Source organism: Hevea brasiliensis, chromosome 8 (genome assembly GCF_030052815.1).
Source record: "Hevea brasiliensis isolate MT/VB/25A 57/8 chromosome 8, ASM3005281v1, whole genome shotgun sequence".
NCBI lineage: Eukaryota > Viridiplantae > Streptophyta > Magnoliopsida > Malpighiales > Euphorbiaceae > Hevea > Hevea brasiliensis.
Genome location: NC_079500.1, coordinates 60,921,652 through 60,944,274, shown reverse-complemented (window position 1 = coordinate 60,944,274; position 22,623 = coordinate 60,921,652). Strand labels below are relative to the sequence as shown.

Genomic DNA, 22,623 nt, shown 5'->3' with positions numbered 1-22,623 from the left:
TATATAGAGAATTTAAAAAATACACCGCATGGTTCATCACATGATTATTTAAGAGAGAAAAATTTAATTTTTCATTAAATTAATATCATGAAGTTTTATATTATCACATTTTCTTTGCATCAATTAACATAATTTTTTTTTATTTTATTTCAGTTAGTGTTATTGCAATGTTATTACTCTATTAAATAATATATGAATAATATCATGACATAAAATTTTAAAATATTAATTGATAAAATAAAAGTTTTGTCAATTTAATGATAATAAACTAAATGACATTATTAAAAATTATATATAATAATTAGAGTGAATAGTAGGAAAAAATTTATATAGAAGTTTATATATATATATATATATATATATATATATATATATATATATATAACTTTTAATTATTTATATTTACTAAATTTTATTGATTTTTATTATTAATGTTGTACATATTTTAGTGGCTAATTTTTTTTTAATTTCCCATTAAAAGTTTCTCTCAAAAATTTAGGAATAATAATTTTATCTAATTAATTAATATTTAAAATTAGTCTTACCATCAATTATGAAAATAGATTAAATATTAAGCCAAAAAATCTAATTTTGATGGTATAAAAATTTATCTCTATTTATTTATTCCCACAAAGTTAAAATTTTTAATTACAATTAATTATAATAATTATAATTTATTATTTTAAAATAAAATTTAATTTAAAAATACATCTACATACACTTAAACTCTTAAATCTCAAATTTAATTTTTCTATAACACTTTAATTCTTTAATTCTCAAATCATAAATTAAATTCTTTAAAAATTAATATTCTAATCAACGACTGAAAAATATTAAAATGAATGTTGATTATGATTTGTGAACTTTTTCATTAAGTTATTAATGATTATTTAAAATTGATGAAATATATGATTTATAAAAAAAATCATATTTTTGTTTGATAAGAATATAATTTATAATTTTTATTAATTATAATAATTAAATGATGAACTGAAAAGGATATCCTGCCCAGTCAGCGCACCGAAATCCTCTTAAGTCCCGTCCACGGGCCCAAACTCACCACGACTTTACTTGCGCAGACTCTGGGTTCGCCAGACCCACTCTTAGCGCAAAGCTGTTTTTTACGCAGGGGCGAGACTCGAACCCGGGACCGCACAGACCGTTACGAGGCTCTGATACCACTTGAACTGAAAAGGATATATTGCCTAGTCAGCGCACCGAAAATCCTCTTAAGTCCCGTCCACGGGCAATTAAAAACTTTTGTCATATTTATATAATATTTTAGTAAATATATTTAAGCCACCATGTTATATATATCATTAATGAAGATCTAAAAGATATTTTTTTCCATTATTGAAATCTTTTTTTTATGATTTTACAAATTTTTCTTTTCCTTTAACTAAGTATAGTATTTTTTTTTTTCTGAAATATAATTTAGTTTAGCTAAGTTTACGTTTCCAAATTAGAATAACATTAAGAAAAATAGAATTTCATTAATCAAAATTTAGAGTATTGATTTTTGATCAATGAAATATAATTTAAAAATAGAAATCATAATCAACATTATGAATTTGTAAACTAAAAAAATTATATATTTTTTTCTGAAATATAATTTAAAAATAGAAATTGATTTTTTTTAAATATAAATTCACAATCTTTATTTTAAGAACACATTAATTTATTAATTAATTTTTTTATAAGATTTTAATTTAAATTGCAATAGAAATTTTAGTTATGTAGAATTATAAATCAGGTTAGAAATTTTAAATTTATAGAAACTCTAAAATTAATAAAAATAATAAAAATAATATAACTATAAACAATATAAAATTTAAGAGTATTTTTGTCCATTCAAAAGTTCACCCCTCGTATATATATAATTAACAAATAAAAAAAAAATTAGATGCTTTTGCATTCATATGCGTTAATAAAATGTTAACGATTAAATAGATAAATTTTAAAAATATAAGGACTAATTTATAAATTTTGTTAAACTTAAAAATTAAATTGTAATCTATTCTAATTTTTTGATGACATTTATGTAATTTTCTAAGTTACTTTTCGCCTAAAAGTTAAACTTGTGGCTGTATTTGATAAATGCGCCAAATCAATGTGATGATTTTTTTAGGGTCAACTATAGTTTAGTATCTAAAATTTGATAAAATTTATAATTTAATTTTTGTATTTTTAAAACTAAATAATTTAATTTCTAAGATTTGACAAAACCAACAACTTAGTCCCTGCCCTTAGAATTTCAATTAAATTACTGTTAATTCTAGAAAAAATAATCATAATACCCTTAATTCTATTTTTATTATGAAAATAATTTAGTTCCTAAGATTTTATTTTATTAATAATTTTGTTCCTAAGATTTAGTTAAACTTATAATTTAGTCCATCTAATTTTAAAATTAAGGAATTTAGTATTCGACATTTTAATAAACTTATAAATGAGTTCTTACCATTAGAATTACAGTTAATTTTTTATTAAATTTAATAAAAAAATCAAAATATTTTTAACTTTTTTTTAATATGAAATAATTTAGTTCTTGAAATTTTATTTTACTAACAATTTACAACCATATTCATAATTTTTTTTCTTTTTTTATATACGACAACATAATATAATATAATATATGAAAATATTATACATTGATAAATATATATATATTATAATAATGACATAAATATAATTTTACAAAATTATAAAAGCTTATTTATAAATAGTTATAATATTTGAGAATCCATTTATAAAATAAATGGACAATTTTGTAACCAATCAAAATTTTTAAGGATTTTAAAGTAATTAATTAATATTTTAATAATTTAAATTTAATTTTTTTAATTTAATGGGTTTCACATTTTAAAAAGTACATGATTAAATTATTAAGAAAATAAAATTTTTGAGACTAACTTATTTTCATATTAAAAATAAAGATAAGGGTAATTTGGTCTTTTTATTAAAATTAATGATAATTTAATAAAATTTTAATGGTAGGGACTAAATTATAAGTTTTATAAAATCTCATGAATTAAATTACTTAATTAAAAATTATAAGAGCTAAATTATTCATTTTGTCAAACTAAATTTCAGTTTATTTTTTTTTATTTTTAATTTCTCCAATAATGTACACTATGCTTTGTTAATATATTTGGAAAGATAATATAATATTGGATAGTTTAATGATCTTATGGAATGGTTTAATAAACTTTTTTTATTTGGTTAAATAATATGATATGGTAAGATAAATATAAAAATTATTAAAATATGTTTTATTATTATTTTAAATATATAAATAATTTAAATTATTTATTTAAATAAAGTATTAATTTATAAATAATAATAATATAATAATAATAATAATTAAAGGTATATTTATTTTCTTATTAATTATTAAATATGTCTTATATATATATAAGATTAAAATTATATAATTAAAATTTTATATTAAAATTTTATATATTATATAGAGATAAAATCAAAAAATAATTATATCAAACCATCAATTTAACATAGAATAATCTATCATATGAAACCACACCAATGGGGCATAGTGTGAACATAGGGTAAGTATTAATTCTTAAAGCTTAATTTCATTCGATTTGCCTTCACAGCCCTAGTCACACTTGAAAGTCCAGACGGACTTACATCCAAGAAAGCGAGGACTCAGAGCCAATTGCGAGGCCAGGCGTAAAAAATGCATTACTGGGTTCAAGCTTCTTCCTCTGATTTCAGTGGACCTCTTCCCCAACCTCGCAGGTCAACGACTGAAACGTCCTTCTTTTGCGACAGACGTGTGTGTGCGTGCATATGCTGTTTCTTGATTCGGGTTTTTGTTTGATTTAGCAGTGGTCACAGTGCTGTTGTCGTCGGAAAGTCGAAGGTGGTCGTCTTCGGTGGTCTCATCGACAAGAAATTTCTAAGCGACGTCGTTGTTTATGATATGGGTATTCCTTAACCTTCTTTTTTTGGGGTTTCTTTCTTGTAGTTCTTTTGTATTCTTTTTCTCATATTCATGTGTTGAGTTTTGTGTGTGATCGGCGAGTTAATACTGGGTAGAAATTCAAATTCTCAATTCATTTTTAGTAATTGAAGTGGGTTAAGTGTGCTTTGATGGAGCAAGATATAGTGGAAGCAATGGCGAATTTTAGCTGTAGATCAGTGTGAATTTACATACTTTTCCATTTCCATTTTTTTTCTTAGTATTCAAACAGTATTTTGTGGCCACACAGATAAATTTTGAATCTTCAAATTTGCAAATTTTCTCTCTGCTTTCTGAATTATCGATTTGCAGAAAACAGTTAAGAAAAAGGAACCCAAGAGAATTCCAAGATAGATCATAGGAAGAGAGCCTACTTCACAACTTATAAGGCTGACTTAAAGGAAAAAACTAAGGGAATTCCAAGATAAATAATAGGAAGAAAACCCTACTTTTCACACCTCATAATGCTGTCCTTTTCCCTACTTACACCACATATCGCTGGCTATTTCCTATATGTGCTCCTTCTCCATTGTACAATTCACTTTTCAAAATTTAACCTCAACTCTAAGCCCAGCCCCTGTAAAATCGCATATGCACAAACACATGTGCACGGAAAAAAAAAAAAGGAAAAAAGAAAAAAGATGACAGTCGAAATTGCATCTGCTCTATATGCTTGTATGAGAAACCATAATAGCTTTGTTAGCAAACAATGTGAGACTACTTTTAGTTATGTAGACTTCATAAAGCTGGCCAGTTTCCCATAAGCTATATATACCTCATCTATTGGAACAAATCCACTTCTCAGATTTATCCTTAGTTTTGAAACCAGTTCAAAATAAAGAACCATGCTTACCTTGAAAAGAAAAAGAGAGTGAGAAATGCATTGGCTTATACTTGCATCACAAAACAGAATAGCAATGTTTGTGAACAATAAATGCAAGGTTACTTGTTAGTTATGCTACACCATGATTTAGTAGATTTCAAGTGATGTATTTTGTGCAAGGCTGAGGTTCTAGGCATTATTTCTGATGCACTTATGGATTATTATGTGAGTTCTTTTGTTTCCTTTTTACAATTGCATCTGTAGTTCGCTGAGGTGATTAAGAAAATTACCAAGAATAAAATAGTGATATATTCTATAATTGTGGTGCTTTATTTACCTGTTATAATAAATTAGCAATTTTAGTTCTCTGAGATGATTAAGAAAATTACCAAGAATAAAATAATGATAAATTCTATAATTGTGGTGGTTTATTTACCTGTTTCAATAAATTAGCAATTCTTCAGATCAATAGATTTTGTTGATGCATGTTTTGAAAAATTAAAAATATGAATATGAAATTCTAAAATTAAAAATAGATTTTGTTAAAGGATGTGGATGAAGTGCACAAGAGAAATAAAAGATCATTGTGACAAGTTGACAACTACTGCGCGATGTTTGATATGCCTGCTTTCTTGACAAATGCAGTGCAAATGTGGGTGCAACTTAGGCCCGTCAATAAATCAAAGATGGATAACTTTAACTTTGAATTTGACATCAATGGAAAATTGGAATTGTAACAGATTGGGGTTGAATGAAACTTGCTAAGTGATCATTTTGGTATTATTGTTCTACTCAAGTCATATGGTGAGATTAATTGTTTATATTATCTTAAAATCTAGATATGGTTTATTAGAGGTGTGCTACAAGGCTAATGCAACTGAGGTAATTATACATCTTGCATGTTAATCAAAAAGCAACATTTTCATACAATTTCCCCCAAAATTATGGGGTTCTGTGTGTTTAAGGAAGAACTTTGTTGTGGGTGGGGGAGGTAAGGGGGGGTGGGGGTGGGGGTGGGGGTGGGTGGGTGTGGGGTTGGGTGTGAGAGAGGAGAGAGAGAGCACTGATCCAAAATTTGTCCTTTGATTCTCAATTTGCTTTTCTGTTGTTTAGAGAACAAGCAATGGTTTCAGCCAGAGTGCAGTGGAAGTGGGTCTGATGGACAAGTGGGTCCTAGCCCACGAGCCTTTCATGTTGCTGTCTCAATTGATTGCCACATGTTCATCTTTGGTGGGCGATCTGGTAGCAAAAGGTTTGTAAAAAAATCTGATATATATGAATGCTTTATTGCAAATCTTAATGACGTTCTTAACTGATATGATTGCAACTGCAGGATGGGTGACTTTTGGGTTCTGGATACTGGTAAAATCTTTATCTCTATACAAATTTTTGTGTGGTTCTCATATCAATGATTACTCCTTTTTTTTTTCTCTCTTATCCTCTTTCTCTCTCTTTCTTGCCACCTTCCCACACATAGGCTCTCTGTTTGTGCGTGTGCAGGTGATCAATACATTCTAAAAATAAAATTGAATGTACTTGGCATAGTGCTCATTCAAGTAATTTTTTGCCATAACTTGTTGGGGATTAAACCGAGTCTATGTTTGTTTCAGATATATGGCAATGGTCAGAGCTAACTAGTTTCGGTGACTTGCCTTCTCCAAGGGATTTTGCTGCAGCTGCATCTATTGGAAACCGGAAAATCGTTATGTGGGTATTAAGCAAATTTCACCATTAATCAACTAGCTTGAATAGGGTTTTTATCTTGTATGATTTTGTCTGGAAGATATATTTAAATGCAGGTACGGTGGGTGGGATGGCAAGAAGTGGTTGTCAGATGTTTATGTCTTGGACACAAGTAACATTGTTAAATTTCTTTGTAGCCGTGTTGCCTCATGAGACTACTCTCTCTTTTTTTTTTAATCTTTTAAATTGTTCATATTACATTGTTTTTTTTTTTAACAGTATCACTTGAGTGGATGGAGCTGTCAGTTACTGGAGCATTGCCTCCACCTAGATGTGGCCACACAGCAACCATGGTTGAGAAACGGTTGCTTATTTATGGTGGCAGAGGTGAAATGCCCTGAATATCCTTACATGGCAATTGGAATTTGTTGCTGAATTCTTTTTTAGGAGTCTTTGACACCTGTTTATGGTGCCAAGATCTACTTGAGGATTGCAGTTGCCAAATTACTTTGAAATTACTAGTCACTTGTGCTTATCAAATATTGATAAACATAAATTGTTACAAAAAACATAATATGAGAGAATAATTCAGCCCACAAATTGTATAAACAAACACAATACAAGATATCTAACATGATGGTGTGGCATCATTAATGGCATTGTACAGCACTCCGCTTTATGGTCATTTTAATTTCTCTTTTCACTGTTCATATGCCCTGTGTTGTGTCATATGTGTCTTTGTTTAGGAACAAAGAGAGAACCATCACACATTTCTGTGATGATAAGTATTCTCATTAGATAACTTGAATGTTCTTAGTTTTCAACAAAATTGATGAGATTAATTATATGGTTACATCATTTTGTATCAACATCACATTGGTGTTCCCATTTGCATTTGTTTGAGCAACTTTTAACTAACAGAATTATAATCTTAACTTTGACAGGTGGCGGTGGGCCAATCATGGGTGATTTGTGGGCTCTGAAGGGTGTTATTGAAGAAGGTTGGCAGTTGATCCTTTTCAGCACCCTTGCTTACTGATTATTATTTGTTCTATCCTTTGACCTATCTTGTTGCATGTGCCTTGTAGCTTTGGTTTGTGCTTTAATCCCCTTTTCTCTTTCTGACCAAGTAATGTATTGTGTTCTGGTCATTATACTCTGGACACAAAACATTGCAAATTACATGTTCAAGGGGATGCATTGTGAATTTTCCTTTCTTGACTTGTAGATATAGTTTCTAAAGGATGAAACTGCTACAATTTAATTCATGAAAAATATTTCATATCAGTCAATATTGGTTGCACTTTGACTGTGCCTCAAATGACAGGCTGGACTTACTAGATTGGATTTGTGTGAAGTGTGCCCTAGACAGGCCTGAATAGAGGAGGGTACTAATGTAGCCAACCCGAAGTAATTTAGGATTATATTGTGGTTTGAGTTTATTAGAATTGCATTTGGCTGTCCTTTTGGAAATCTATTGGCTCCATAGAAAAAAAGTCAAATGTGTAAATTGTTTCAGCACAAATGGGGAGTGGTGCATATATTTTTTCCATGACGTACTATTGTACTAATAGAATACATGGAGAAAGAATTAAAAATGAATGTTGTTATTTAACATTTTAACCACATATGTATGCATATATTATTTATTTATTGATTTTATATTGACATTACCTTCCTAAACAAGTACTTGGCACTGAAGTAGCTCATTTGTAATCCATTAGGAATTTCATTTTCTTGTTGAAGTCTGGTATTTGGCCTTGCTGTTTATTATCTTGTGATGTATAATAGAATTCTGGAATGATATGTTTATGCATCTTTGGTTGTCTATATTCATCACATAGTTATAGAATTGTGATGATCAGATATTCATTAACTGATGATATACTTGGAGTTTTTCATGTCTGATGAAATGACATAGATTTTTAGTTCAAAATGAGTTGCAGATCCGCTGGGATGAATGTTACTGAGACTAAGGTAGCCTAGTGTTCAAATGGTTGATCACCGAAAATTGGCAGCCATTATTGTAGTGATGATTGTTGAATGGGCATCGTTTAATGAATTTCATAATGCTCCACGATCTAATTTTATTTACAGCTTTGGTGATGGAACTCCATTTGTGTTAGCGGTCCTTTTATAAAATGGGAGATTGTCAGCACTTAATCCCTTAACATTAGTGGATGTGTTAATGAGATCTTTCTCCATGTGTTTTTGTGTGTGTGTGTGAGTGTGTGTGTGTGTGTGTGTGTGTGTGTGTTCAAGAGCTTAAAAGTATAATCACAGTAAATAATCCTTAAATTGGACTAAGTGGAGTTTGCCTTTTCTCTTTGTTGTGGAAGGAAGAGATTGAAACTCCTGGATGGACCCAATTGAAGCTTCCTGGTCAAGCTCCTTCTCCTCGTTGTGGCCACACTATAACATCTGGAGGCCACTATGTAATGACATCTCTAAACCCTCAACTATTTTTCTTGATTCTTTCTTTCAAAGTGATTTCTCTTTTGCCTTCGTCTACTTTCATATGCTAATGCTATGTGAAAACTGTTGTGAATAGTACAATTCAGTGAGTATTTCTGATGCTATTTGCTAGCCCTAGGACTTGATTTTAGGTTTGTACAAAGAATGATGGCTACTAACTTGAGTTTGTCATACAACCTAAATAAAACATTCAAATTGAAATTGTGTAAACTTGTTCTTTCAAATATTTAATATCCTAACTTTACTGTGAAAAAATCATAATATTTATGGTTATGATTTGCACAAATTTATAGAATTAATACTACAATTTTGGTTGCCTTACGTGTGTGATGCATTCAGACCTGAAGCAGGAAAATGGGATTATTGTGATTTCAATTTTATGCTTATTGTTATTAGAAGCTTGTCACCTTTTTATTGAGCATGTATTTGCCAAATTGTTTGGTTTGACCTTTGATAGAGGCAAGGCTTGTGTAGATGTAGGTTAGACTCATAATTTAAAGTTGTCATTTGGGAAAATGTGGACATTTGGTATGTGGGAGTAGATATATTGATGTAGTATTGAAATTTGATTCAACCTAGAATGCTTAGGAATTATATTCATTGTAAAATTAGGAAATTTAGATTATTATTAATTAAGAAGTTTATGTTATTTGGGAATTCTACTATTATTTAGGAAGTTTAGTTAGTTTTGTATTCCTGATTAGTATTTGAGTAGGGAGTTCCGTATTCTAATTAGTATTTGAGTAGGGTTTCTTGTTTAAAGATTCCTGATCCTAGTAGTAATAGGACTAGTTATTTTACTATAAATATCTATGTCTTCTAGTTATTTTTATTTAGCTTTTGGTTATTATGATTATTATTGAGATTTAAACATAGTTTTTGAAAATTCGTTTTCTCTAAAGAATTTGTTTCTCTTGATTCTTTTATTCTTTCTGTTTTACATCAATTTGGTATCGGAGCCTAAAATCAACCAAATTCCTATAGCTTCCTGTGAAAATTCAAACCTTCCAACCTATGTTCTAGCCTTTGAAATTTCTGCCATAGTTACTGATTGAAAAGCATCGTGAGCAGAGGAGAATAACGCCATTGTGCCTCTCTCACCTATCATTTTCACCTATCCATTCACTGTGTCACTTGCAACAATCTTCTTACCAGCTCTGGGCGACTTGATTGATACTAGTCCAATTGTTTGCAAATGGCTGGAGGCCAAGATCCTTTCAGATTAGAAGGTGACCCAACCAGCTATTTGAACCTCTCCCAAGCTTCTCCGGCTATCAATATTCATTGTTCTGCCATCAGGAAGTTCAACCAATGCTCCAAAATCAATCCCTAGAGTAGAGATTGGAACAGAGTTTCGGAAACAGAAGAAAGAGTGGGTGAGAAGAGAAACAAAATTAGATGAGAAGAGAAAAGAATCTAGAGAAGAGAGAGATATGATTGACGTTCATTCTTGAATGAATCATTACATATCTGCTTACTACTTTTATAGACAAAGTAGTAACTGCCTCCTAACAACTTTAACATAATCAGTTAGCTAAAACTGGTTTAACTAATGCAAGTAATTCCCTCCAAAAAGCTATTACAGCCATTACAAGCAATTCCCTCCAAATTCCCCAGCTAACTAACTACTAACAACAACTACTGATTAACATTCTTCTTCCTTCTTCTATAATATGTAACAATGCTCTCCCCAAGAGAATCTTCTTGCCCCCAAGAAGATGAAAATTCTGAAAATTGAGCTAGGACGAATGATTGATCCCCCCAAGTAGCTTCTTCTGCTGGAAGATGAAGCCACTTGTAAGGTCCTGAAGAACTTGCAAGTTATCCCTGGTAAATCAGTTGAAGTAGAAGTGGATGGAGCAAAACTGTGATCAGAACTACTGCTGAACTGAGGAAGTTGTATACAAATTATCTCGTCCATTGAATGGATTGTATTTTCTTCCTCTTTCTCCTCCAAATTTGAAATTCATTTTCTTTGAGCAGTAAATGATTGTAGTATCTTAAAGGACACATTTTCTTCCTCTGTCTACTTCAAATTTCAAATTCATTCTCTTTAAGAATTATATAACTACATGATGTCAACTTAATTTTGTTATTTCAAAAATTGCAATACTCCTTTCCACATGTATCTTCTTCATAATATCCAGCTACATATTTCTCTGGAAAAATCTTGCTAAAACTAAAAAGGAATCTATGGTCTGTCTTCACAACAAAGACATGTTCAAGAGATTTTGAATTTTTTTTTCCTTCAAAAGTCTCTTCAAATTCACTCTTATTTTCCCATTGTAAACTTTGATTATCCATGATCCTCTTCTCCATAATTTTCCTCCTTAGAATCTTCATTCATACCAAATATATCAGCAAGAAAATCCTACTCCTGCTCACTGTCCTTGTCATTCTTAAAATTTTCACTGGAAGCATTTTGGTCTTCATTTGATTTGTCATAATTTCCAAGGAGTTTATCTTCATCAATTATATGTTTATCTTCATTCTCAGTTGATGATCCATTGCTAACAATTCCTGTTTGCTGCTGGTTGACTTTCTCCTTTGGATTAGGGAGAATACCCTTACTCCCGAGGACAGCAACAGAGATTCCTACTTCTGCATTTACTCCAAGACCACTTCCTTTACTTTTATCAGCCCAAGAATCCCCAAAAATGGCTTGCAACTCCTCCTTGATCATCCTTCTAATCTCTATTGCACTCTGCAAGGCATGCCGCTTCACTTCCTCCCTCAAATCATCCCCATCCTTCTTGCATTCAGTCTACAAAACCCTAATTAATTCTTCCAACTCATAGATTCTTGAGTCTTGAGTAACTATCCCAGATCTTGTCATTCTTGTGATGCCAGTGAAATGGATTGGAAGTAAAACTCACACGTGAAGAACTTCAAGAAGCAAAGAAAATCAATCAAGGATAGAAATCTGATTATCGGAAAACAGAATAAGAACTCAAGGAAAGGAAATTTTGAGGGAATTTCATGAAAGAAAGAAAAACAGAAAAGAAATCTGAATAAAGGGATTAGAAATACAAGGAGAAGGAGAAGTAGTAGTAGAAGAAGAAGAAGAAGAAGAAGAAGAAGAAGAAGAAGAAGAAGAAGAAAGAAACCTGGTATTTTAGGAAGAGTAATCTGCCATAGATGGAAACAATTTTCAGCAGTTGCCCACTGATCTAATAGCTCTGATGCCAAATGTAAGATAACAGATCTGAATCAATCCCTACAGTAGAGATTGGAACAGAGTTTTGAGAGAAACAAAAGAAAAGAGTGGGTGAGAAAAGAAACAGAATCAGATGGGAAGAGAAAAGAATTGAGAGAAGAGAGAGATATGATTGATGTGCATTCTTGAATGAATCATTACAGATCTGCCTACTACTTTTATAGACAAAGTAGTAATTGCCTCCTAACAACTCTAATAGAATCAGTTAGCTAAAGCTAATTTAGCTAATACAAGTAATTCCCTCCAAAAAGCTGTTGCAGCAGTTTCAAGCTGTTACAAGCAATTCCCTCCAAATTCCCCAGCTAACTAACTGCTAACAGCAACTACTAATTAACACTCTTCTTCCTTCTTCTATAATATGTAACAACCCGATAGGTTGGAAGCTTGTCGCCCCTTGGTGACATAGCTGCCACAATCGAGGCTCAAATCTGATGTTCCTACATTGAGTTACAAGCTGGTCGATTAAAACCCACCCAAGCTTACAGATGAGCTCACACAGATTACTGTGAGCTAGAAGCATTTGATCTCCTCCTACCCTTGTGTTTTGACTAGGAGTTAGTGAGCTTGATAGCCATGTAACCATGAATTTCAAATTGAATTGTAGGAGTTGGATTTATTGAAGTCCGAATAAAAATCAATTTCTTGTCCCACTTCAATTCAAGATTGTAAATGAATATGAGAATGAGATTAGTTAAGAAAAGAGAAAGAGAAAGGAATGTGAGACTTATAGATTCAAGAACTTAATTTTGAGGGAAAATCAAAAGGATAGAGGAAGAAGAGGCAGACCAACAAATTGATTTGGAAGCAAAGCCAACCCTAGAACTCAAAGTTCTAATACCAACTATTATGTAGCTAGATTCTCAATGGTCCAAGGCTTTGGCAATAAAGAAGAATCGAAGAAAGAGGAGGAGAGGGGGGAAGCAGAATAGAAACTAGATGATCAAGAAGAAAGAAAAGAGGAAGAGAGAGAAAGAAGCAAAGAGAGGCTTCTTAATGGTCCAAGGCTCCATCAATGAAGAAGAATGGAAGACAGAGGAACAGAGGGGAGAAGCATAATAAAAAAACAGAAGATTGAGAATGAACAAAAGAGGGAGAGAGAGAGAAAGAGAGAGAGAAAGTAGTGATTGGCTCCTCAATGATCCAAGGTTCCAACAATGAAGAAGAATGGAAGAAAGAGGAATAAAGGGGAGAAACATAATAGAAAAATAGAAGATCGAGAATGAAGAAAAGAGGGAGAGAGAAAGAAATAGAGAGAGAAGGAGAGAATTAAAGATGAATAATTGTTGTATATCTATTTAACACAATTTGACATGACTGAACATAATGCATTTGCCACGTTTTGACATGATTCAACAGTTTTAATCTTTATAAGATAATATATTACATGAAATTTGTACATTAATTTTAATCACACATAAATTTAATAATATACAAAAATATAGAATCTAACACTAAACAAGCACGTCATATTTCAACATTTAGCTAATTAATATTTTAACTAAAAAATTTTAAAAAAATTGTAAAACAATGTAATTTTTAACTTTTATATAAATTCACAAATTAAATAAGTTTAGAAAAGGAAGTAAAAACCAAATATAATAAAGTAACAAGTCTCATATAATAAATAATTAGGTTTATATTTACTAATTTATCATTTTTTGATAATGTTTTTTGCAAATTAGCAGGTCAAAATGGGTTGACTCGTGATAGGAATAATAAAGTGTGTCATAAATGGGTTAAAACGATTTCGACGTGAACATAAATAAGCTCAACCCTAACTCTCTATTTTCATGTCATATTCGTTTTGTGTCTACGGGTTGTGTCTAAAATTGCCACCCCTGGTTTACAGCTTTATGCCAGCCCTTGGATGCCTACTCTAGGTTGATCACAGTTGAAGTGGGTATATATTATTGATACAAAGAAAAGAATCGTCCATTGTTGATACTTGAATAATTTCAAGTCAAAACTCCTGCTTCCTTTTGTAGTAAGTGGTGCTGACTACTAAAATTATTTCTTTTCAGCTCTTGCTGTTTGGTGGGCATGGGACAGGTGGTTGGTTGAGTCGTTATGACATCTATTACAATGACTGCATTGTTTTAGACAGGGGTATGTACTTCTCATAATTACTAGTTAAAATCAAAGGGATTAATCTTAAATGGATTATTTCACCTTGTTAACCTTCCATAGACCAAGCCTAATGATTGGATGAGCAACATGCATGCTACTGCTAGCAGATACAGTTACATAAGACAATAAATTGGTTGCTAGGTTAATAATTATTATCCAACACAATTTTATCTTGGCCAATTTTGCATCTTTTCTATCTCCTATGTGCTTTTCATATTCTAACCATTGGTTTAATTTTTAAGTGTCTGCACAGTGGAAACGGTTACCTACCAGTGGTGATCCCCCTCTTGCTCGAGCATACCACACAATTACATGTATTGGTTCACGATATCTATTGTTTGGTGGTTTTGATGGGAAGTCAACATTTGGTGATATATGGTGGTTGGTTCCAGAAGGTGCTAGATTTGCTTTTCAATATAATCTGTACTCCTCTATGTGCTTCTCTATTTTCTTTTCTTTTTTCTTTTTTTAATGCATTGGAAACTTGCAAAACTAAATTAGCTGCACACAAGGGGTATCTCTTCTCTTCTCATAAAGCCCCGCACTTCACCCAGTGGGATTCAAACTTGAGACCTCCTGATGGAGATCCCAAGTCTTCACTGCCCTTGTGACGTACTCATCTACTTCTGATTGCTGTCTTTTCCTTTTTGGATTTACTCTGGCGTGAGTTAATGATTTATCTTATGAGCACAGATTGTTCTTCTGCAAATCTTATGTACAAATTTTTCTAAATATAACTCACCATTTCTACGAGAATTGTGTTTTGTTATCATGTGCTGAAAGATGAAAAAAACTATGATGTTGTTATCCGGATTCTATTCATAACCCTTAACTCTATGAAGAAACTAAGGGAGTATGTTGACTAATGGCAGAAGATAATGTTCTGTTTACTTAAACCTTTTGAAATCAATTGTATCTTCTTCTTTTGAATTACTCTGTTATCCTAGGAGTGAATCTTAGTGTAACAGTAGAAGTGCTCCATTGTGACCTTGAAATCACTGGTTCAAACCATGGAAACAACAATGTAAGGGTATGTTTCTGTGCATCTAATTTTGGGCTGCAAATCAGGAGGCCTCATTTACTGAAACCTTTTAATATGTAATTAAACTGAAGAACCATCAAGAGAATCAAGTTGTTCATTGGATTTGCATAAAAAAGCATTTTGCCCCACTTCTTCTGTTGCAGGAAGCCAAATTAGATTTTTCATGTAGTCAATAAACATGCACTATAATATGTTTCCAATTTTTGCATATTTCAAGGGGACCCTATTGCAAAGTGGTTGGCTGCATCTCCTCAAAAAAGTCTTCACGAAAATAAGCATTTGAGCATGGCAAAAGATGGGGTTCAATCTGCACTCAAGGTGGTATCAAGGCAACTTTCACAGTACTTTCGCAGCCTATTCTATCTAGTTAGCCAATTGGTCAGGGAGCTCATTACTATCTCCCTCTACTTTAATAGTACTGACATTTGTCATTATTTTGAGAAACTAACATATTTGCGTGGAAACATTTTGTCAAAATATGGTGCATGTACAAGAATCAAGTTCCTTGATTAACTTTACGCATTCTCTTTGGTGGGAATATACATTTCATACTATGATTGTGTAACCTTTTAGCATGCATAATGTTTAAAAATTATCCATGCAACACACACAGAGAGTAGAATAATGATCAGAGAAATAAAAACACTAAGCGAGAAATTTTAAAATGGTTTGGCAAGTTGCCTGTATAGAGCCGCATGCAATTTCCACTATGAAGGAGAAGATTACAAGTGCTTATTTTTACATATATTATTGTTTTGCTTTTACAAGCTGGGAAAGGAAAAATTCATGAGTACATCAATAACCCCCATCATTAGAATCTATCTAGGCTATCTAAACTGCACCCCCTCTTTGATTTCCCCCAGCCCCCAAATTGCTTGGAGCTTTTAGATTGCAGTGCTGTATCTGACATATGAGCCACAAACTGAACAGCTAATCAATCTAATGGGATCAAGCATGCAAGACTGAACATCAATAAAAGTTCTGTTAAGAGATTGCATTTATTATTTTAACCAATATGTGTTTGATTTAAAGTTTGAAGTCGAGGGTGAGTGCCCTTTAGAATTTTCAGTTGGATGGTATTGAACTATTATGTGGACTTCATTTTTACTAATTTATTATTTTTTTACTCTGTACAATATTAGAGTTCATCTTTTTCCCAAAAAAATTTTTGAATGACCCAGCGTCTCTTTCCCAGGAAAGCCAAAGGGAAGAATATGCTGTCTCAGAATTACAAAGGAGGTTAGAAGTTTCAGTTTCACTATCAAATTCTGGGCTCCAAATTGTAGATGAGTTGGAAGATGGAGAACTTCTTGAACTTGCATCAGGATTTATGGGAGATAACAATGAACAGGTTTTGCATAGCCATCCAAATTGGTTTAATGCATATTTGTGTATATATATATATTCCACTGACAATATTTTGTGTGGTCAAAAAAATTAAAAATAAAAAATAAAAAGAAAATTCAGGCACTTCGTAATCACTGGAGAAAGTCTATACCCAGGTCTACACCACTAAAGGAGCTCGGACCGTTGCTTCGTGACTACCAACGACTGATTACTCGTCGTTTTTTGTAAGGACAATAATTACTTGCCATCTCTTGTTGCAGTTCACTAATTGCAAAAAGTAGCAATAGTTATGTTTGGAATTAGAACTATAGCCAACTTAATTTTAAGTTGCCACCTGCTGTCAGTTCCAGATTATCTTTGGGCTGTATTGTCTCAATTAGGGCTGTGCATGGTTCTGGGGGGTCCCGAACCGAACCGAACCGAAGAACTGCACCGAACCAAAGTTATTTTGATACTTTGGTTCGGTGCTGGTTCTTTACTAAAAACCTAACTGGAATCGTGCTGAAACTGTACTGAACCGGAATCGAACCAAAAACCGAATTTATAGATGTGTTTTTCTATTTTTTTATATGTATTATATACTTTTAATATAATATTATATATATGTATTTATATTTATATTTAATTATGAACTAAATATAACCTAATATTATATTTCATCTCTTTATATTTCCTTAACAATTTTAGTTATAAATACATTAAATTATCTTATAATTTTTAATTATAAATGTACTATTATACTACATATATGTTAATTCATAATTATATTGCTATCTTATAATTAAATATTACATAATTAATAAATAACCAAAATGTATATTATATGATATACTATTATATTATATAATATACTTAATCCTAAATTATATATGCATTTTATAATTAAGGATTATGCATTTAGAAATAGCTAAAAGATATATTATGTATTAATAATCCAATTCAAAAATTAAATACTAATTCAAATATGAATTTTTTAAGGAAATAATTATATAAAATTGATTCAAGAATTGATAACCGAACCGAGAAACTGAAACTGAAGAACCGAGAAAACGGAACTAAAACAACAAAGAACCGAACTGGAACTATACCGAAATTTTGGTTCGGTTTCGATTTCTAGACAAACATCGAACTGAACCGGAACCACACATCCCTGGTCTCAATCTTGGGTTTGTAATGATTTGCTGCTATGGCTTTTTTATTTTACCTTATTTGGTGTTTGTTCATTTTGTTTTTATAAGGCCAGAAACATATTTATAAAATGTTAAATTAAAATTTTCTGTCATTTATTGACTAAAACCATGTTTTTTCTCTTGTTGAGTTTTTCATTCTGAGATGTGCCAGTCAAATTATTATTATCATTATTATTATTTGACAATAATTATCATCATTCATGGTGGTTGTGTGTGACAGAGCAAAAGGTGGAGCTGATTTACATTCCATGGAGTCTGGTTTTCCTGGGAAATATGCTCATCGGTTTTATCATATTAAAAATGCTTCTCAGGTATGTGCCTGCGGTGCAATACATCTCCTTTTGTTGTTTTAGCCATATATATATATAAAATTTGCAGGATTTGGACAATTTTCATTGCTACTATCATAATTTTTTTGGCTAAACAACTGATTCTTCTTGAAGTAACTTTCACAGCAGAAAATAAAAATTACTTACCACCATGCTTTTGTTCTGCACCTTAGGAGGAAAGAGCGTGGCTACAAATGATCTATAGTATCATCATAAGAAATGTGCTGGATAAAAGTTATAACCAAACAATTAAAGTGATATGTATTAAATGTTGTTATGTGCTAGAACATGTTTAATTTCTTTCTTTTTTCCTTTCTAATAATCAAGACTCCAGAATCAAAACATGAAGGCCCTTTAGATAGCTAGTTTTTTTTTTTTTTTAATTTTTTTTTTTACAAATGGCGTTGACTGGGGCGTGAACTTGTGACCTCACAGCCTTAGAGACAACTCTAATACCATTGAGCTAAAACTCATTGGCAGGTAGCTAGCTAGCTTGATTGAATGATCAAAACTATTTGGCACATTGTCATTTGTCAATATCTGTTTGGCATCTTCACCCTTCACCTTCTTTCAGCTTGCATTCTTTTTTAATTTTTAATTTTTTGAAGAAAATTTCAGCTTGCAATTCCTATCTAATTTCATAATCTGCGTTTTCATCTCTTTCTCATATACACTCTTGGATTTTAGCTACGAATGGATGACATCCCAAGCCTGCTGGCAGAGTACAAGCAGCTGTCATCTGATTGAAGAACAATTTGGGGATCTCCGTTTTTGGCGAAACACTTGCTATACATTACATCTCATTCCTATCTGGCTTAAACTCTCAACTGTTCACAACATATCTATGAACTGATTGTGATATATGCTTTATGACTTTTACATGTGCTATTCACGTGTACGTTTATCAATACTGTAATGGGAAATTGTTTTTGATAGAGAATACTGTAATTATACGTAATTGCCAGGACTGAAGAAATATCTCATGTGAAATTCTTATGTATGGCCATATGTTAAACTCCTTTGCTAGCTTTAATGACTTAAGCTTGCTTGATATTAAAAATAAAAATAAAAATAAAATAAACAATGAATATGTTGAATATAATAATTAGAGGGGCCTTATGTTTTAACCGTAAGAACTTGAAAACATACAATTTTCTTTTTTTTTTTTGTCAATGTCAATACTGCGCCTGGCGAGGGCTAGGTCAGAATTGAAATCACCCAAAGTGGAGTTGAATTGAACTTTGAATGAATGGAAATTGAATTTTTTTTCATTTTAAAAAAGTTGGGAAAAATTAAAATTCGGTGAAAATCTATAGAAATTTATTATAGGTGAAATACACTCAACTAGAGATAGTCTGATTAGTTTTTATCTATTTATTTTAAAGATAAGATAATTTGCCTTTATGATGAAATAAGAAAGAAGTTATTTTTTGTTATATTATCTACCGGTTAATAATCAGTTCATGGACCTCTATTGAATTAAAAAATAAAAAATGGCAAAACACACAATATTAAACAAAAATTACGATAAATGGATATAAAAACAAGTGGCCTGATTGAAGAGGCATCTCAGGGTATGGATTCCACATTCTTGCTCAGTTCTTCCAGTTTTTTTATCCTCAATCTTTCACTCTCAGTCAGCAGCTGATAAGATCATAGGGTAAAAGTGAGAAGAAAAAAATAAGGCTCCATTAAAAAGAAAATTAATTTTAAGGAAAGGGGGAAAATGAATCTATTTCAATATAAATATAAATACCTCCATTAATGTGGCAACTAGTTGAGCTTTCTCTTTGTTCTTTTCATTAAAAGATTCCAATGCTTCTTTGAATTCTTTCTCCTGGTACCAAATTGTATTGTATATCAGTAAAAATAGAAAGAAAAGAAAAGAAAAGAAAAGAAAATTCACCTTCTTTTGGCAGCTCAGACCCAGTGGCTTCAGGTCTCTATTAATCATGTCAATCTTCTTACGTATATATCCAACTTCTTTTCTCATAGGATCAGCCATTACTTCAAGCTCCTGTTACAATATTCATCAAATAGATACATGAATAAATAAAAGTAAATAAACAATGCTTAATCCTAACCAAATTATTCAATTTTTTTAATTCTATAAATAAAGTTTCATTTTTTTCCTTTTTTAATTCTTCTCACTTAAAAATCTTTCAACAGTTAAAATCTCTATATAAACAGTTCTCAAATTGCAATTCACTGAAAATGAGACAAGAAAAAAACCTAATGGTAAAAAAAAAAAAATACTCTTCATATAGTTCTAATAGACAAAAAAAAAAGTGAATAGAATATAGTATTGATTAAACCTTTTTCAATAAATTTTTATTCATTATTATATTTTACATAATAAATAAAATTTTGGAAAGAAAAATTTATCTGATCAATTATTAAAAATCCCATTAAAGAAATAAATCCGTTTTGATTCAGTGATATTGAAATTCTCTAAAATTATGAAGTTTCGACTTACTTCCCAAATCTGAGTCAAGCGCTTAGCTTCTTCTTCGGCTCGACCTAACTGAACTTCAACTTTTTCCTTCACTTCCATCTTCTTCCGCTCAACCTCCTCTTCTCTAGCTTGAAATGTGGCTATGTTAAATTTTGAACTCTTTTCTTCATTTTCTTCATTTTCTTCCATTGATAGCCTTGCACTGCTTCCCATGCTTCCCATGTTTCTCATTTTCTATATTCTTCTCTTTAATCCAAAACTTCGTTTTCTTTTGTATGTATTTTGCTTTTGCTTCAAAATTCCTTCTCAAAAGAAGTTGCTTTCTTTTGACTAAATTCCTAAGGAAGCAAGATAAAGATTCCTTTAAAAAGCTCTCAAAACTCACTTTTAAAAAGCCCTCAAAACTCACTTGCCTTCACTTGAAAAAATTGCAATGAAAGCAAACCGAATATATACTTTCCAAGAATTTTTACAATAATTGAGTTTTATGTTATCCGTTTTTATTAGTCAAACAAAATTAATTGAGAGATAAATTTCAAGAATTATTCCTAAACTTTAAGGTTTGTAATAATAATAATGTTGTTGAACTTAAAAATATAACATCAAATCCTCTAAATTTTGATGTTTTGCATAATAAAATTCTTTTCGCCCTCAATTGTTAGCTTATAAGTAACACGCTAATGTGGCAATATAGAGTGGCAATAACATAATAATAATTGTTATTTTTTGAAGGTAAAGTTACTCTAATTAGCTATTATACATCTAGTACATAATTATATATCTCATATGATTGATATTTTTTCATGATTGATGTGTGAAGAAAATTATAGTCAATTTTGCCATAATCACATTTAGAAAAGAAAACTTCCACATCACCATCACTCTAAATTGTATAAACCGGTTATTTAGAGTCAAAAAGATTTTATTATACAAAATATCAAAAATAAAAAGTTTTGTATTACATTTTTAAGTTTAAAGACTTTTAAAATTTAAAGACAACTATTAAAATTTATCTATTAATTAAATGTATTATTTGAATTTAAGTTGACTAAAAAAATTGAGCTTCATGACAAAAAAATTTGAATTTTTACAAGAATTATTTTATGTCTTTGTTTGTTCACCTTTAAATATACTTAAATTTGAGTTAATTTGTTATTTAGAGGTGATAAATTTTGATTTAGTTCACCAATTTCATCCAAACCAAATCCATCCAACCCAAATCAGCTTTTAATTTATATTCGAATTCAAAAAATTTACAAATTTAAAAGGTCAACCCAACGATTCGTATAGTTCATTTTGAAATTAACTCATTTAGATTGACTCGACTAAATCACATTTTAACCTGAAAATAAATTAATAAAAATGAATATTTTCTTTCAAAATAATTTATAGCTCTCAAATTAGATTGAATTTGATTTGGAATCTTTTTACACAAAACAACATACTGAATAATCTAAATTAATTCGTAAATTAAAATATTCAATTTGATTTCACTTTAAGAAAATGAAATTTAAATTTAGTGAAATAAACTCATTCCATTGATCGTTTTCCATTCCTCTAGAACCTTTTTAAGTTCGATCCCTACTCAATTAAAATAGAGTTAAATTTATATCTCTATCTATATAAATATATTAATTTCTTTAATATAATTATATAATTATTAAATTAAAATATTTTTTTAGTTATATATATATATATATATATATATATATATATATATATATATATATATATATATATATATATATTAAATAATCATATACATATATAGTGTATCATAATATCCCTTTAAAAAACTAATCAATCATTACTGCTTCATGTGTAAAGTATCATTCACTCATTGATTCTATATACCACAATTTTCATCTTCATTCTAGATAAAATTGAACAGCAAGTCATTGAAAAACTATGAAAAATATCTCTCAAATGTTTTTTCAAAAATTTACAATCTCA

At 30.5% G+C, this 22,623-nt stretch overlaps 2 protein-coding genes across 3 annotated transcripts; one reads left to right on the top strand and one right to left on the bottom strand.

Moving 5' to 3' along the window:
- Nucleotides 1-3,589: 3,589 nt before the first annotated feature.
- Nucleotides 3,590-19,215, top strand: LOC110657155 (protein GLUTELIN PRECURSOR ACCUMULATION 3). Of its 2 annotated transcripts, none has more exons than XM_021814249.2 (16): nt 3,590-3,759; nt 3,850-3,947; nt 5,919-6,057; nt 6,139-6,167; nt 6,416-6,512; nt 6,605-6,681; nt 6,768-6,875; nt 7,433-7,489; nt 8,832-8,923; nt 14,202-14,286; nt 14,550-14,702; nt 15,567-15,667; nt 16,545-16,700; nt 16,808-16,920; nt 18,107-18,197; nt 18,903-19,215. In XM_021814249.2, exons 1-16 carry the CDS (start codon nt 3,698-3,700, stop codon nt 18,960-18,962), a joined length of 1,518 nt encoding a protein of 505 aa, XP_021669941.1. In that variant the 5' UTR covers nt 3,590-3,697; the 3' UTR covers nt 18,963-19,215. The 2 variants fall into 2 exon arrangements, with proteins under 2 accessions (XP_021669941.1, XP_021669943.1); XM_021814251.2 differs by having other exon boundaries at nt 3,591-3,759; nt 6,605-6,660.
- Nucleotides 19,216-19,664: 449 nt separating this feature from the next.
- LOC110657146 (uncharacterized) lies at nt 19,665-21,052 on the bottom strand. The gene is made up of 4 exons (XM_021814233.2): nt 20,692-21,052; nt 20,122-20,232; nt 19,972-20,052; nt 19,665-19,859 (listed from the first exon to the last, which is right to left on the bottom strand). Exons 1-4 carry the CDS (start codon nt 20,899-20,901, stop codon nt 19,785-19,787), a joined length of 477 nt encoding a protein of 158 aa, XP_021669925.1. The 5' UTR covers nt 20,902-21,052; the 3' UTR covers nt 19,665-19,784.
- Between the last annotated feature and the right edge of the window lie 1,571 nt (nt 21,053-22,623).

What these genes read in the sequence shown, in the direction of transcription:
- LOC110657155 (XM_021814249.2), top strand. Translation starts at nt 3,698, where the DNA reads ATGCATTACTGGGTTCAAGCTTCTTCCTCTGATTTCAGTGGACCTCTT. An exon ending in GGGCGATCTGGTAGCAAAAG is followed by an intron (nt 6,058 to 6,138) that starts GTTTGTAAAAAA and finishes TTGCAACTGCAG; the next exon opens with GATGGGTGACTTTTGGGTTC. An exon ending in CTTTTGGGTTCTGGATACTG is followed by an intron (nt 6,168 to 6,415) that starts GTAAAATCTTTA and finishes TGTTTGTTTCAG; the next exon opens with ATATATGGCAATGGTCAGAG.
- LOC110657146 (XM_021814233.2), bottom strand. Translation starts at nt 20,901, where the DNA reads ATGAGAAACATGGGAAGCATGGGAAGCAGTGCAAGGCTATCAATGGAA. An exon ending in GCTTGACTCAGATTTGGGAA is followed by an intron (nt 20,233 to 20,691) that starts GTAAGTCGAAAC and finishes ATATTGTAACAG; the next exon opens with GAGCTTGAAGTAATGGCTGA. An exon ending in TAGTTGCCACATTAATGGAG is followed by an intron (nt 19,860 to 19,971) that starts GTATTTATATTT and finishes TGATCTTATCAG; the next exon opens with CTGCTGACTGAGAGTGAAAG.